Raw genomic sequence first — 16140 nt, forward strand, 5'->3', positions numbered from 1 at the left:
GCAGCTTTAGCGATGTAGTTTGTGGAGATTGAATGTTAGTATATAGGTAACAGTTTTAGGGCTTAGCCCTATTTTAGCACAGACACGATATTCACCAGAAAAAAAAAATCCAAACCTCCAGCGCAGGTTTGAAAAATTAAATTTTGATAGCCAAAGTGCAAACCGCCAACCTACCCTGTACACCTAGTAAACCACACAATACACAATGGCCAGAGAAATCAAAGACATAAAAGAATTCGTTGAATTAGCTAGAAGATCAGACGTCAAGTCCGCCATCGTCAAAGTCAACAGCAAGATTAACGCCAACGGTAAAAAGTTTAGACAAACTAAATTCAAAGTTAGAGGTGCTAAATACCAATACACTTTGGTTGTCAACGATGCTACTAAAGCTAAGAAATTGCAACAATCATTGCCACCAACTTTGAAAATCACCAACTTGTAAATTTTTACAACAACAAATTTGAGGGAGATGATGGACTGTGTGTAACCTATTTTTAATGGAATGATACATATATATTTTTTTTTGCATTATTACTGGATGAATATATCAATGTAGGAGAGATGGCAAGTTAGTCTATACGTGGAGAGACTAGGGTTCGAAAGGGAATTATGTGGTGAATCAAGGGAGTGATACAAAGCATATGAATTTTCTGTGCTCTTGAGTCTAGCATAGATTCTTGTGACTATGTCGAACTCAAAGAACTTCATTGAGCCAGTTGTCATTATAAACTATTGCTTGAGTCGTCTCCAGTTTTTCAAACTTGTCAAATCTTGTTTCTCTTTAGTTTAATTTGCAAAGGTGCTTATTGAGGCATTATCGTTGATCGCTAATGTGGTTGATGGGGCTTCAATGCTTAGCTACTTCTTCGCTTACCCTTCGTTTGCAAAGACAAGCTAATGCAATCAGCTAATGGCTCCATTTTTAGACGTGTGCTGTACACTAGAGCAGAAATTGAGCCAGATTGTACAAGCTGATGATATCATTACACCATTCGCTTTCTCTTCCAAGGAAAAAAAGCCAATCTATAGCTACAATAGCTTCTACTCAGCCAATCTTTTGTATATCTCTACCCGACAAGCTCAACTTTCAAGAGCTGCAACTTATCTCGTAAATTCTCTTTTGTGTAACATTATTCCTGTAAATTCTGCGCTCTTTAAGAGAGGGTTTTCTGCATTGGCTAAAAAGCTATATAAAAAAGGGGAGCAAACACCCATTACATATTCAAATAACATCCTCCATATCTTCATCTTCATTATCTCCATCTGCTTGCTCTTCATTCTCTTTACCTTGTTGGTCATCATCACCAAGCCCTAACCTAGCGGCCCTTTCAGCATCTCTCAATCTTCTATACTCTGGCTTCAACACCCACTTCGATGTATATGGACCCTTTTTAATCAAAATGGCAATTGAATCCAACGATTCCTTTAAATAAGATTCCGGTTGTTTTGTTCGTTCTTTTAAACCCTTTATAGACCAATACTCATATTCCTCAAATAACCTAAACAACAAATCCAAAAGGTCCTGTTTAGGCATTCTAATAGCTCTACCGTCAGCTTTATTTTTAGGCTGAGTAGATTTAAGGAAAACGGAAGTGTTGTTACCTTTGATCGAAGGACCAGCATTGGACTGAATAACTCCGGGGATTTCATTAAGTAATGTGACTTTTGGTCTTGGTGGACCTTGTATATTGGCATCACGACTTTTAATCAATGCTGAATAATTTTGGTCGCTTCTTGATGGAACAATCAGACAATCATGAACTATTTTACCCAAAAGACTGGTTTTCTTGGGGATAGTTTTAACAAATGGAATATATTTCCTGATGGGTTGGCCATCAGAGCCATCTCCATTTTTTTGCACTCGAAAATACTTGAATTTCCTTCTTGGCTGGAACTTCTTCTTCTTCTCGTCGGTGTCCTTCAATGCAGGCTGTTGGGGCATTTCACCTACTTCAGTTAACTCTTGTTTAAATTTCTTTAGATTCTCCTCGGTGAAGGCGTATGAATTACGAACTTGAGTATTTAACATTTTAATATCGTATTCTTGTGGTATATCCGCTTCCTTCTTTTCCAATACGAGTTTAACTTCTAGTTTACCCTTGGGGTCTTTTCTAATTTTTACATTCCCTAGTTGATTGCCTTTCTTCATCGATTCGGGGTCGTTCCACTTATCTATCAAGTATTTGGGCAACTTCACTAACCAAACTTTTTGGTCACCTCGACTCAAGTTCATATCTAGCGATTCATTTTCTTCTAAGTAATCTTCTGGATCAGAAAGGATTGATGGGTCTTCATCAAATTCACCCGTCGTAGAAGGAGGGGCATCAGTGCCATTTTTTGTTGTGTCGGATTCGTTGTTAGCTTCAGGTGTTTGAGTGGGCTTTTTGACAGGGCTTGTCTTGGTCGAGTTCATACTAATGCTATAAGAAGTGGACTAAGATGCACTGGTTATGATGTATAAATTGAAAAGGGGAATGCTGATATGTAGCTTAGTCGCCCCCGTTTGCTAAAGTGGTGAATAGAAGAGTGTAAGGAGAGTAATCGCATCAAACATTTTGGTGTGTCGAGCGACGAAAAATAAAAAAGTATAGTGTCGCGTGAAGATTCACGACAAAGAAGCTCAATAGATTTATACAGGCTACAGAATAGTACCCACTAGGTTAATGAAGCAACTTCCATTTCACCTCTCTCTCATCATACCAAGAGATAAACACCAGTTGACAAAATTGTGCATTTGGTATTACGTATTGCAATCACGAGTGAAGTAATCAATATATTAAAAAAAGTGCTTTTAAAAGGGCATGGCCGTGGATATAATCCAATTCGTTCAGTCGCTAAATTCATATAAAAAAGCTATCCTAAACTAAATAAAAAGATGTTGACCAGCAAATGTTAACTTCATTAAACGTTTTTGTTCATGTGCCCTTCTGATGGTTTACGGCTCTGCAATAAAGTGTTCTTTAGAAAGGATTTTCCGATCCATTAGGTGCTGCCTTTAACAACAACCGTTCCAGCTTTGCCTTCTCTTGATTCAAGACTTTCCTTGAGGCAAATTTCTCCAATAAGAGATACATATAAGCAAAGCCACTTATTTCGTCGTTATTTTTATGGTGATACTTCTGCATTTATATCACTAGCTCTTATCGGCTTGATCATCAATTTTAACATAACTGAACCTCAATCGTGTTTACGGGATTAAACTGAAGGAGCTGCAATTACCTATTTTAGCCATACTTGTCACAACCTGGCTCATATGTCGAAATAAGCATCTTGGGGCTTAAAGAAATCACAGAGAGGCATCATTTTAGTATTGACGCTAGAGGTACCTCCTTCTTTCAGGATTAAAAAAAAATACCTGGCTTCATGTACGCGTGCCCAACCCAATTCGCTCATACTTCACATCAAGGAAATTTAAAAGTATTTTCATTGGTATGTCAATGAATATTCTTGCGAGGCCAACTTCGTGTTGGGTCGCAGCAGACTCTTCACTTAATTGCAAAATGCGAGCTGATTTCTTTTTGAATCTTTTTAGCTTTATCTTGGTAAGCTCCACTGGCTCAAAATTAACAAACTCTTCAGTAACGATTAAATTTTCAACTGTAAATGACAAAAATACCCTATCATTAGGTGATACAATTGCTCCTGTATTTCCATCAGCTATTTTTAAATATGGAAGTGGAAAATAAAACACTAGCCCCATATTTAAAATGTTCTTCATGTAAAGATCATATAGTTATTTTGCTTGCCAATGTTGCATACAGAACATATTAAGGGCGTCACATAACACATTCGTCATTTACTGTAAACCTGAGCTCATGATTTTAACAAAAGGTGGCTTTGCATAGTCTGAGATATGGGTAATGGAATATAGAATATCGATGACATCATCCGTTTCATTCTCAATTCATATGCTGATATCTTAAAAGCATCGTCTAGCATATTTCTAACTGTAGTAGAATCATATACTGTATGTAGCCCAAATTTATCTTGATAAGTCGTCTATAGATCACTAATGTTTCGGGAGTGGGAATTTAACTCGTGGCTTTGATCCAGAATAATTAAAATATCTTCGACAAGTAGATAGCAAAACAATTTTGCAGCTGTGCTCATTGCCCTTGAAATACATGATAATAGCTTTGGGATGATAGGTACAGGGGGTAACTCAGTCGCAGATCAAACCGTAGTATTTGGAATGATAAATCAAAACTTGGCATTTCAAAATGTTGCAAAAAAAAAAAAAAAAAACTAGCCCCAAAAATAGCAAAACCAATTGGGTCGACAACCAATTGTTCATACAATTGAACCAATTAATTCTGTCGCCATGTCTATTCAAAAGTTATAGATCATTTCACAATTTGTGACTTTGTTAGTTGTTAATGATACGCAGGCATTGCATTTTCAACCCAGCTTACCATCGCTAATATCAGCAACACGTTAAGGTGTTGTATTTGTAGCCAACCTTGGATAATTTGGATCTAAAACGGTTTCCAATTCACAGTCTGTGTAGCATTTCTTGAACCTCACAAAAAAACTGTTTGCTTCCACTAGTAACGAATCGGGAGTAGGTTTTACAAGGCTTTCTACGTTAGAATCTACGAAATGACAACCAACAATGCCATAGAGAAGGTTGGCACTCAAGAGGGTCAATTCTTCGACGAGGTCCCAATCATGAAAAATGAGCCGCGCGAGCCACTAGTTGGTACTTGAGTTTGGGAACAGCACGCAAAACCCACAAACAATAACGTTAACCCTAACCGACGCTGCCCCTACACATTCCTAAATACCCGCGTGCTTAATTTTGAATTGAATGGGCGCAAAAAGCTTTTGTTGGAGGAGCTCTTCCCTCTAATTTTTACATCTTCATTTAGGGATTAAAAGCAGTTGTAGATTGAGTCAGCTATTTTCTTGCATCTTAAGAGTTGTTTAGTGAGAATGTTCTTCTTACTCGTTGTTTTATTTTTCGTTCCAGCCAAAAAGTAATTCAGATCATTGAGTACACCTTTCATCATCAAAGGGCATCATCATGATTTTTTCAGCTCCATTATATATAAAGGATAGACATTGTGGATATTGCAATGATACTAAACTGGACTACTTTGCATTAGAGAGCCAGGCAAAGGACTCAAATGGGAAACTGCGCGGAGGAAGTGGAGATGGAGGAGTAGGGGGAGAGTTACTGACCAAGCAATCGATAATGGTTGGCTCATCAATTACATCAATGACATGTGAAAACTACGATGAATTAATAAACCAAGGGTTTAGAAGATCAGGCACATTCTTGTACAAGAGTGATCTACTAAGAACATGTTGTCGTTTGTATACAATTCGCACAAATATGTCATATTTCAAACCATCAAAAAAACAACGCAAGGCCATCAACAGGTTTATCAAGGAGATTTGTCCCGATGAATCACAATTAAGTCCAGTTGTGAAGAATTCATTCAATTTGGACCGAATACTTGAAGCGCAACTTAAGTCTACTACATTTAAAATCAAATTTGAACCGTCGAAATTTAGCAAAGAAAAATTTCAACTATACAAGAAATATCAAGTTGCTGTACACAATGATGACCCTAGCGAAATCACTGAAAGATCTTTTACACGATTCTTGTGCGATTCGCCATTCACTGGTGATGAAAAGCGAGGTACTTATGACCAATGGCAAAGCTTAGACATTAATAACTGGACAAAGGAAACCAATGAGAAACGAATTGGCCCAACACATGCCTGCTACTATCTTCATGACAAGTTGATTGCAATATCAGTATTGGATTTCTTACCCAGTGGGATTTCTTCAATTTATTTCATATGGGATCCAGATTATGCCCATTTATCATTGGGAACTATCCTGGGTATCAACGAACTTCAAATGAGCCAAAGTCTAGGCTATGATTGGTACTATTTGGGGTATTATGTTGAGGATTGTGTTAAAATGAATTACAAGGCCAATTTTGGGGGCGAGATTCTTGATGTGTGCAGTGAAGTATATTATCCAATGGAGGATGTGAAACCATATTTGCAAAACGGTCGATTGTTTGTGATTGGAACCATTGGTGAAACTAAACAAGGGCTGGAGCTAGACTATGAAGCTAGTGGCCGCACTAAAGGTGACACAGTTACTGAATTAAATTACAATGCTGCCGAAGATATATTTGGTGGCGTTGATGTCTATAGAAAAGCAAAGGATGAAGCTAGACAATTACTCAGTGACCATGATATAGGTAGGAGCGATGAGTACAAATTACCACAAGTGATGCCGGGGTTGATTCCGTTGCTGAAAATACAACAATGGTTAGATGTAGGTATTATTGGCGATGAAACCTCCATCAAGATTGATATGTTTGGCGGGGTGCACAAATTCCTTTTGGGTAATTTGAATCGCGAAGGACGCGGGTTTTACATTGATTGCATCCGATTATTTGGATTAGAAAAGATGAAGAACTCCACCATGATCTTGCAATAGAGCATAGGTACATGTGACCTTTTGCTATGACGCTTTATTAATCAATGCTATACAGATATAAACAACACATTAAAAAAAGAGTTGCTGAATGAAATTCCAAAGGAAGATAACGTCCAAAGGATGAGAGGATAAACGCCCATTGTTCAAGAAACGAATGGGGGGAGAGATGATTATATCACCACCATGACAATCACTCCAATCATGACTGAATTCATCAATGCATATAGGAACAGGGTTGATAATGATGCAAATAGTGACGAACTTGAATTTGGCGAACAATCTTGTGAAACCCCATGTAATGTCACATTGGTTTGGTTTTGGTATAATTCCATTTCCGATGAATTGGGTGAATAAATTGAGGAATGGTGAATTAACTTGTCAACTTTTTTCCGACCAAATTTTCCTTCATCTTCTTTTGACCAATGGTTTTTGGTTTTGTTGACTAATCGCTGGGGCAACACTTTAACATCTTGTAAGATGTGTTTGAAATTCTTTGATCGAGAAAGATCTTCTTGCTCGTTGTCAATACCCTCCTGTTGTTGTTGTTGTTCCTCCTCCTCCTTTTGCTCGTTGGCGTTTGGTTGATTAAGCTCTTGTTGTAAAGATGGTGGCAAAACTTCCTGCACGTCATCATCACTTTCATAAACCTCATTTTTCAAAGCTTCCAACGCATCAAAAGCATACCCTTGATCCAAAGACTGTTTCAATTGTGTCAATTGTACTGAATCATCAGTTTGAACATACTCATCCATAAGACTTTGAATACGTAAATCATTAGCCAATTCAATATCAGCACAAGCCAATTTAGTCATATTAGCGTAATGGAAAACCAAACTTCTTCCCACAATATAACTCTTTGATCTCTTGTTTAACGATAAATAAGGGTCAGTGAATTTGAATTCAAAACAAGTACTATTGATGGCACCATGTTTACCTGATAAATCACCCACCTGACAATATCCATCATGTTTTTGAGCAAGACAATCAGGACTAGAATTGTATGGATTAAAATGTAATCCACAAGCTTCACAATTTCCATTTTCCGGTACTGAACGTTCATGAATATGGTAGTAGAATGGACCTTCATTATGGGGGAACCCCGTCATGTCGACATGAACGTTGACATATTTGCCAGTTGTGGTGAATACAACATTTCCTTTGATATCTTTATCACCGCCAAATGGGAAGTCAGCAATAGCGACAATATTTTTGGGATTCTTTTTGATTTTGGGGGCTTTGTCTGATAGGCAAGTGGTTGCAAAAGTGAGACTGAGAATGAATATGGATGAAAACAACTTCATAATGGATAAAATGCAGATCAAGCTTGGGGGAAGTGACTTTGCTGAGGATAAAAGTAGTGGTATGAATTGGTTTTGTAAAGAAAAGATAAAATAAGTATGCTTGTAGAATAAATGTAGAAAATAGAGTGTTTGTGGTTTTTGTTATGGAAAGTTGCAAAAACCAAGTGTGAATTTAGTAGCGGACACGCCACTTTCGCTATAGAGATCAATTATGGACATTCTTTGTAAGAGGATTTAATCAACAAAGGTCTTTTGTTCAGAAAGGGCTGATGAACCAAAGTGGTAGAGAAGAGGATAACTGGTTGTATAGCAGGGTCAAATTAGAAATTCCGCTTCTTACTGTTCGAAAAGTTGGTTTGCGTGCATCCAACTACAGCTGAGTTAGACTGGTAAAGTGAGAGCCAAGAGTTAAAGGCGTTTTATTGCTAACTTCTAATGCCATGAAGAGCTAGAGAGAGGTACACTTTATTTCCTGTTTGAAATTCCATTGCATGATGTATTTACAGTGGGGGCGTCTTTTCATGTTGTAGGATACAACAAATTTCTTCTCTCTGTGTGTCTTTGTTCTCAATTGACAGCACCGATTGTATTCTTGTAGTAACAAAAGTGGAGCTATACTTCATCCACGCCATACCATGCTGCTTAACCCATTTTAGAAAGTTCTAGAAATTGTGGCTTGGTTAAGAGATTGAGCTAGTCCTCGATAAACTGTTGGGGTATTTTTAGCTATGGGACGTTGTTTTGGTAACACGGTGGCCGGAACAGGAGACCGACGCTACCAAATACACATACATTATTTATTTTATTTATTTATTTACTACTTTTGGATTTTTAATCACAAAAAACATCACTACTCTCGCGTGACCTTCTAAAAAAAGGGGGTATTCGATTCCGACCGACGGACTGAGTTAAGAGAGAGAGTCCAAGTGTTGAACAGTGAGGTTTTACAATAAACTAAGCTTCACCATCAGCTTCAACATCAAAAATGACGACAACCACCACCACCGTCACCTCCACAGTTGTTTAAACTATTTTTATTAATTAAGATGTTAATATTAGTAAACGTTTTCTTCCCCTCTTCAAAATCATATGGTAGCACAAAAGATAAAGACACAAAGCATTTTACTGGACTTTTTTTATCTCTCCTTATCATTCCACCACCTGATTTTCTATTCTATTAAAAGTTGATAATAATAATCAACCAAAGAGGGTGTTATAGGTAGTAAGTCACTAGGAGAGAGTTACGAAACAATTGCTGGTGAGTGACAAGAATGAAGAAAAGATCTGAATGAAGCAATTGTGATATAAAGATATTAATCAGTGTACAGTAGGGTAGTGTGTAGCGTGTATTTATCAATTTTTACTCCACACATTTTTATACCAACACATTTTTATCGACACATTTCCAACAAACTATAAATACTACAACTAATTTCCAATTCTTATATCCTTTCTTTCTTACTCTTCCTTTTCTTTTCTTTTCTTTTCTTTTCTTTTCTCTTTTTCATTTCCTTACTTTTATATCTTATCAAATAACTAACTACAACTTAACCCACTACTACTACTACTACCACTACAACCACCTATTACTAAAAATGTCAAAAACCAAGAAATGGACAGTCCATGAAAAACGCCCTCAAGAACCAAAATGGTTCACCCATAACGGCTACATCAACACTGACCCAACAAAGATCAAGAAAAACGGAGCTGGTAAGAACAATTGGGGTCAAGATGGCGATGAATCCGACTTCACCTTGTTTAATAAAGGTACAAGAAGAAATTCAAATCATGATGTTAATGAATTGAGATTGATGCAATTGAATAATTCAATTGATGCTAAATTTGCATAGCTTGGGGGGAGAATATTGGAAAAGAGAGGCTATTTAAATTTAATGATGTGATGATGTGATGAAGTGAATTGAATTGATGAGTTTATGTATTGATGAGACGTTTGATAGTCACTGTGTCTTATATTTTGTATAAAATGTTTGTATAAACAACTTTAAAATCAAGTGATATATATAACGATAACAGAAACTGAGTAGACCTCTCTATTCAAATTCACTCTTGCTGTTTCTTATTTCGTTCATTTGCTTCCAATACCTTCTCCATCTCGGCTTTCCACCCCTTTTTCTTTTGTCGTTCAACATAAACTGCCTTATTTTGCAATACTCGATCAACAATAAATTCAGTACTCATATGATCGTATTTATGCTTAGGTAATGTCTCAAACATCCCCTTCGCCTCTTCTCCTTTTCCTTCTCCTCTAACACCATCATACACCGTCTCATCTACTTCAGTAGGTCCATGGTATACTTTAATCACATTGCCAATACGACCAAGAAACTCCTTTGTCGGTTCATAAGGAGCATTTAAAACTATGCCATCAACAAAACGACATTGCAACACACACAATGATCGCTCAAAGATATTCATTATGGGGTAATTCAATCCCTTGTATTTGTTTACCGTCAAATCATCATGAATACCGACAATGACTTTAGCTCCTAGTTGTTGAGCTCGTTGATGAACTAGCCTCAATACTTCAATATGTCCCGGATGGAATAAATCAAACCCACCATCTATGTAAACATACTTTGTAGAATCTGAGTCAGTAGTTGCCTTTGGTGCAACAATTAATTTCAATTCTTGTGGTGTATTTACATAAACCACCGATCCTGGTTTCAATCCAGTTTCATCTGTGGCATACCTGGTAAACCGGTCCAAATTATCTCCTTCATTAACCAATTTCTGCCAATTCTTATCCAAATTCAAATCAGGATAATGATGGTTTTTCGACATCAACAACATTCTGCCGACTAAATCTGTAGTGCTAATATTGGGAGTCCGTTTAACAACAACAAACTTGCCTAAATCTTTAACTGTCTGATATGTATCTTCTCCATTGGCATCAGTTGTAATGTCATCTCCATGAACAACATATTTACAGCCATATTCATCCATGACCTTGGGGTCAGTGACATATGGCGCATCTGGAATGGCTTTAGTAGACCATTTGCAGGCATCAACAGCAGTCATTCGTTCATCGAGCCTCATGACACATGGGCCTTTGTTGGCCAAGATTTCCTCGTCAGAATGGACTCCTACATAGAGTTCTTTGCCCAATTGACGTGCTTGTAACATTGCTCCGGCGTGGCCTTTAAATGGAAAAAACAAAAGTTAGTATTATATTGACAAATCCTACTGTAGTTAGTGGAGGAACAAAACATACCATGATGGGCAAAATCAAAACAGCCATCGATCCAAATTCGACAATTTTCAATACCTTCTGGTCGTTCAAACATTGGTGAATTCAGTGTGCGTGTGTGTGGAAAAAGAAAAGGCCAGAAGATTAGTTTCAGCCGTCGATTCAACCATTTTCATTTTTCACACGCGCAAAAAGTAATTAGGATAGAGCTACCATTCGCCCCGCCAAATTTTCAAACGTAAGACTCCCAAGTCTGCCCCACAAACTTCAAGTGAATGAAATGATTCACTATTCCTATTGACTAGATATTACCTTGCTGTAGTGAGTATAGTCTTACACGTTAATCACACTGACTCAAATGAATATGCAAGTTAACTATACATAAATATACAAATGTTTTATAGAACAAAGCCAGCTCAGTGATGTTTATTATACAAACCCTGATTGCTGTTGTTGTCCAACTTCAATTGAATTTGGCCCTGTTCTCTTACCTCTCAGTTGACTCAGGACATAAGCTGGCTTAGGTTGTTGTGGCTGTCCGTACTGACCAGCCCGTATATTCCTCTGTTGCTGTTGCTGTTGCACCCCACGTGTCTGTTGCTGTTGATACTGCATCAGCAGCTGGCCAAAATGACCCTCATTCCCACCATATTGACCAGCAGTAACGCCGCTCCCACTGTACTTTACCCCTCCTCCTTGCGCTTGTCTTTCCTTGGCCATTTTCACGACACAACAATAGATCATCCCGGCATTTCGCGTTGAACACTGATGCATCCATCCAAAGAAACTGCCAATTACTGGTGGGAACGTAATCAACAAGTCAAGTCCAATGTTGGCTTGCATTTGTGCCATTAATTTACCCGGTAAATGGAATTGCTCATTAGCTAGTGACAACAATCGCATATGAATCATATACATCACCAAGGGACCAAGCACAGGGAAGAAAAACACGGCAAATGGTACTAATCCTAACCCACAGTCCATCCCGACTCCACATGACCCACAAAGACACTTGTCGTCGGTCCATGCCATCGATTGGATCTTGGCCCAGGCTTTTTGCTCTTGTTTTGTAGTGATGTCGGGTGGGAGTTTTAGCTTTTTGCCAGTCTCTTTGTCTGTGTATGGGTCAGTGTTGTTCCAGTGTTCTTCAGCGTAGTCATTGAATTTGTCCATGACTATGTCATACCCGGGGATATTCTCTAGTTGCTCTTGGATTTGCGACATGCTTTGATTAGGGGAACGCAATGACTGTAGATGGGTAATAAATAGTGTTTGTTGTAAGACTAGTAGCAGATGCTTAGTTACAAACTATGGGGAGGAGGTGAATGGGCAAGTGTTCCAATGGACAATGAGGGAGTTAAGTAACATGATGCGGTTTGCTATTTTGCTTTTTTTGATTTGACAGATTAGATTTTGTGTAGTCCGCATTACCAAAAACCCGTTTACTTACTTAGTGTCTAAAAATAGAAGACAATATTTATTGTTTGCGCGATTAAATTAAACACACAGAGGACACACATAGGGTACACCTATCTATACGTGATTGATCATCATCAACAGTAGAATGTGAGATGCTAATGAGGTTTCCAGTTTAATTTTTTTTTTTGAAGAGATGATTAATATTTGCCAAATTTCGTTATCGCTTTTTTCGACTAAAAGTCACTTGAGGTAAGTATGCCAGTCAAAGGATATATGTATGTTATGAAGCGTATGAAATCTTCAGGAGTCTTGGTGGAATTGACATCCTGATTCACTATGTGTGGAAATATCTTTACCTAAAACTACGAAAGGTTTGCCGGTTAATCTAGCTCACAGCCAAGAGGAGGAGTATCCAATTGACTTTCCAATCGATTGGATAACAAGAATTTTTGACCTGTATTATTTGAAATCATTTAGCTTACATTACTTTGCACCAAATATCGAGATATCTCAACTTGCCTCATTACTATTGAAAATGCCACATCTAAACCAGCTTGAACTATGTTTTGGCAAATTGAATATTCTAAATATATCAGACATGTTGTGGCTTAGGTAAATTCCTATTCGGATTCAACCCAAAGCCCATCTTGACCATTACTTTCGCCGTCTGCCTCGACAAAAGATTTTGGAAATGTGGCGAACTTCAATCATGGATGATCATGTGGTGCTAAATCATGTTGACAAAAAGCCATCACGGAGTAAGCTTTTCAAAATCATGATATTCTCTAGACGTTTTTATTTGGGACACGGATTCAAGTCTCGAAGTCGAAAAATGCTAAATAAAATGGTGAAGCCGAGAACGCTAATCAAGGCTGCCGAAATTGCTCTTCATTCTAATAGGATGGATTAATTGAAATCCCCGTTTTTCTAATTTCTCATCCAATCAACTCATTCAACTCCTTTTTCGAAACAGGTATCATCACCCCTTCCACATCTTTATTACATATAGCACATCCTGACTTCCTTTGCACCTTGAACCGATTCAAAAAACAAGCTTGACAAAATAAATGACCACATTGGGTCTTTATGGGGCTCTTGTAATCCTTTTTGCAAAGTATGCATTTGAATGGTATTGTAGTTGAATCACCTGATTTGTTATTATTGTTGTTGTTCTTGGACATGGTGCTTTTTCCATTGTGGTTGTTGGCAACTACCTCCTCCCATTCCTTTTTTATTGGCACCTTTTGTTTAGATTCGTCTCTTATGTGAAGAAATTTGCATGTATCGCCGTATCCACAGTACCCCGTCTGTTGGAAATCCTTACATACATCAGGCTGGAAATCCATCATTGTAGTAATGTTGATATTTTCCGGTACCGGTTTTATCGCCGATGAAGGCGGCTTCTTTGGTATTTCCTTTGTAAGCTCTTCTTTGTCTTTTTGGCTTATTGGGTGGAGCAGTAGTGGAGTAGATGCAAGTGTGAGCTTTCGCGATGATGTGGATGTGGATGGGGTAGTTGTATTGGCATTAGTCAACTTCGATCGTTTATTGAATTTTGATGTCTCATTTGCGGATGTAGCTACCTGGCCGTCATTATCAATCTCAGCGACCTTTCTTTTGGAGCTACTGGCAGGATCCTTGGCTACTCTTTTCTTAAACATACGAATGGCAACAGCTGAGTAATACACTGAGCTAAGTCTCAACGGATCGGACTTTCTTTTTTCTTTTGCCGTTTGAACTTTCGCAACTTTTGGAACAAAAAAATTCAATTCCACATGATTTTAAAATTACTAATTTAAAGTCATCATCATTACCATCATTTTACACTCTTCTCTCATCAAACTTCACTACCCAGTTAAGACAAAGTATGTTAGCTAGAGGATTTAGACAATTAATAAAGCCCAATTCACCCCCAGGCTACGTCACTAAAAGATATTTTTCCACAGAAGCAACAGCATCATACTTTAAGCTATTTCCGCATAATTTCCCCCATGGCGGGCCACCAAAAGACCCATTCTTTATCAATGAAAAGCAATTACGCAAAGAATATCGAACACTACAAAGTTCAAATCACCCTGATATATCGTCTGACACAATAGCATCACTGAATATTAATCAAGCATTTACTCACTTACGTAATCCTTATTTACGATTAGCCCATCTTGTTAAATTGTTGCATGAGGTTGATATAACCGACGACGCTGTATCAAAGTCAATGATTGCCAAATTCCAAAATGCCAATGATTCAAATGCTATGGCATATAAGCAAATGTTGTTGCAGGTTATGGAGGCCCATGAACAATTGGAATTTGCTGAACAGGAACAAGAATTGGATGAATTGGAAGAGGAGAATAATGACAGGATAAAGCAAGCGGAGGAGAAAATTGAACTGGAGTTGAAGAAAGATCCTATAAATTGGGATGAATTGATTACTGATGCTATAAAATTGAAATATTGGGTTAATATACAAAACGGTATTAAAGATTGGGCACCAGGTAAACCAGTGCATTTGACTCATTAAACGATGATGGCTTTGCTTTGTATGTATCTACTTTGTATATATTGTATCAAATATCAGTATTTTAGCATCATATTATTCACAAATGTAAAGCATATTAACCAAATAATTTCTTTTCCTTATATCTTTGAGCTATATCTCCGTTGCTACTCGCTAGCCATAGTTTTATCATCATCGTCATCATCTCCTGCCTCTTCTTCTCCTTCCCCTTCATCGTCTTCTTCAGCCATACTAGCATCTTCGCCACCTTCGTCATCCTCGTCGACATATTTCAACTTGGGTACACTATACTCACAATATTCATATTCTTGTTTATCTTCCACAGTCTTCGGATGTTGTCTCAACCACTTCATTCTTGGTCCCGTGGCACTCAATTCGTTAATCTTGAATCCAAACAACTTCAATCCAAAATCATTAGCACTAAATTTATTTATTCTTATCCGACATTGATTTTCAATCTCAGGAAACATTTTAACCAATAAGCCAGGAAAAGTAGTACCAAAGTAAGCGCCATCGATATTCAAATATCTTGAACTTGAAGGTATATAAATATCATTACAGCAAGGACAATATAATCGCACAGTTTCTTGACCCGGTACATCAGTGGATCCTACAGGTATTAAATGCATTCCATCACAAAAGTATCTTGGACACGAACCAAAGTCATTCTTTTCAAATTTAGATGCCATTGCCGTTAGACCTGGCTTGGAGACAATGTATCTAGCGTGGATTAAACCATATAATAGTTCGGCCAGATGCGCTAAAAGAGCCTTGTTGGGTAATTCAGGTGTATTGTTGGATGACTTTTTACTGTTGTTGTTGCTGTTGCTGTTGTTGTTATTACCATTGCCCGTACTATTTGCCCCTCGACTACTAATGGTATTGTTGTTGTTGTTGTTATTATTAGTATTAGTTGTGTTTATGCTATTATTGTTGGTGTTGGTATGATCTTCTGCGGTCTCCACTTGATAGTCTAATATCGTGTATAATGCTTCTCTATAAAAGGGTACTTGCAGGGACAAACCAGTTAGATTAAAGTCATCTTCAATAAAATCTTGTGATACTTGTACAAAGTAATCGTGGCCGAAAACCTCACAAAACTGTTGGATCCAGGGTATATAATCTTCTTCTAGGTCACTGGGCATTTTGGAGAAAACGGGGCTTGCTTATATGTATTATGCAAATGAAAGATTATTGGTGTGTGGTGGTGGTGGAGAGGGCGTTCGATTCA

The 16140-nt window shown here is 37.7% G+C and overlaps 10 protein-coding genes across 10 annotated transcripts; 4 read left to right on the forward strand and 6 right to left on the reverse strand. All coding sequences in view use genetic code 12, as the record gives it.

Annotated features, from left to right (window-relative positions):
* Positions 1-205: 205 nt before the first annotated feature.
* RPL38 (60S ribosomal protein eL38) lies at positions 206-442 on the forward strand (the record flags this gene model as incomplete). Its single annotated transcript, XM_051816992.1, has 1 exon — positions 206-442. One exon carries the CDS (start codon positions 206-208, stop codon positions 440-442), a length of 237 nt encoding a protein of 78 aa, XP_051669457.1.
* A 780-nt stretch (positions 443-1222) lies between these two features.
* Positions 1223-2413, reverse strand: CANMA_004691 (transcription factor IIF subunit; the record flags this gene model as incomplete). Its single annotated transcript, XM_051816993.1, has 1 exon — positions 1223-2413. One exon carries the CDS (start codon positions 2411-2413, stop codon positions 1223-1225), a length of 1191 nt encoding a protein of 396 aa, XP_051669458.1.
* Positions 2414-5023: 2610 nt separating this feature from the next.
* On the forward strand, positions 5024-6463 carry CANMA_004692 (arginyltransferase; the record flags this gene model as incomplete). The annotated part of the gene is made up of 1 exon (XM_051816994.1): positions 5024-6463. One exon carries the CDS (start codon positions 5024-5026, stop codon positions 6461-6463), a length of 1440 nt encoding a protein of 479 aa, XP_051669459.1.
* A 170-nt stretch (positions 6464-6633) lies between these two features.
* Positions 6634-7764, reverse strand: SOD6 (Sod6p; the record flags this gene model as incomplete). The annotated part of the gene is made up of 1 exon (XM_051816997.1): positions 6634-7764. The coding sequence occupies one exon, from the start codon at positions 7762-7764 to the stop codon at positions 6634-6636; it is 1131 nt and encodes a 376-aa protein (XP_051669460.1).
* Positions 7765-9359: 1595 nt separating this feature from the next.
* STF2 (Stf2p) lies at positions 9360-9614 on the forward strand (the record flags this gene model as incomplete). Its single annotated transcript, XM_051816998.1, has 1 exon — positions 9360-9614. The coding sequence occupies one exon, from the start codon at positions 9360-9362 to the stop codon at positions 9612-9614; it is 255 nt and encodes an 84-aa protein (XP_051669461.1).
* A 211-nt stretch (positions 9615-9825) lies between these two features.
* On the reverse strand, positions 9826-11069 carry MUQ1 (ethanolamine-phosphate cytidylyltransferase; the record flags this gene model as incomplete). Its single annotated transcript, XM_051816999.1, has 2 exons — positions 9826-10922; positions 10997-11069. The coding sequence occupies 2 exons, from the start codon at positions 11067-11069 to the stop codon at positions 9826-9828; spliced, it is 1170 nt and encodes a 389-aa protein (XP_051669462.1).
* Positions 11070-11401: 332 nt separating this feature from the next.
* On the reverse strand, positions 11402-12196 carry CANMA_004696 (uncharacterized protein; the record flags this gene model as incomplete). Its single annotated transcript, XM_051817000.1, has 1 exon — positions 11402-12196. The coding sequence occupies one exon, from the start codon at positions 12194-12196 to the stop codon at positions 11402-11404; it is 795 nt and encodes a 264-aa protein (XP_051669463.1).
* Positions 12197-13326: 1130 nt separating this feature from the next.
* Positions 13327-14052, reverse strand: CANMA_004697 (U2-type spliceosomal complex subunit; the record flags this gene model as incomplete). The annotated part of the gene is made up of 1 exon (XM_051817001.1): positions 13327-14052. One exon carries the CDS (start codon positions 14050-14052, stop codon positions 13327-13329), a length of 726 nt encoding a protein of 241 aa, XP_051669464.1.
* Positions 14053-14258: 206 nt separating this feature from the next.
* On the forward strand, positions 14259-14912 carry CANMA_004698 (J-type chaperone; the record flags this gene model as incomplete). Its single annotated transcript, XM_051817002.1, has 1 exon — positions 14259-14912. One exon carries the CDS (start codon positions 14259-14261, stop codon positions 14910-14912), a length of 654 nt encoding a protein of 217 aa, XP_051669465.1.
* A 143-nt stretch (positions 14913-15055) lies between these two features.
* Positions 15056-16054, reverse strand: CKB1 (casein kinase 2 regulatory subunit; the record flags this gene model as incomplete). The annotated part of the gene is made up of 1 exon (XM_051817003.1): positions 15056-16054. The coding sequence occupies one exon, from the start codon at positions 16052-16054 to the stop codon at positions 15056-15058; it is 999 nt and encodes a 332-aa protein (XP_051669466.1).
* Positions 16055-16140: the final 86 nt, after the last annotated feature.

This window comes from Candida margitis, assembly GCF_024628925.1.
Source record: "Candida margitis strain CBS 14175 chromosome Unknown scaffold1, whole genome shotgun sequence".
Lineage (NCBI taxonomy): Eukaryota > Fungi > Ascomycota > Pichiomycetes > Serinales > Debaryomycetaceae > Lodderomyces > Lodderomyces margitis.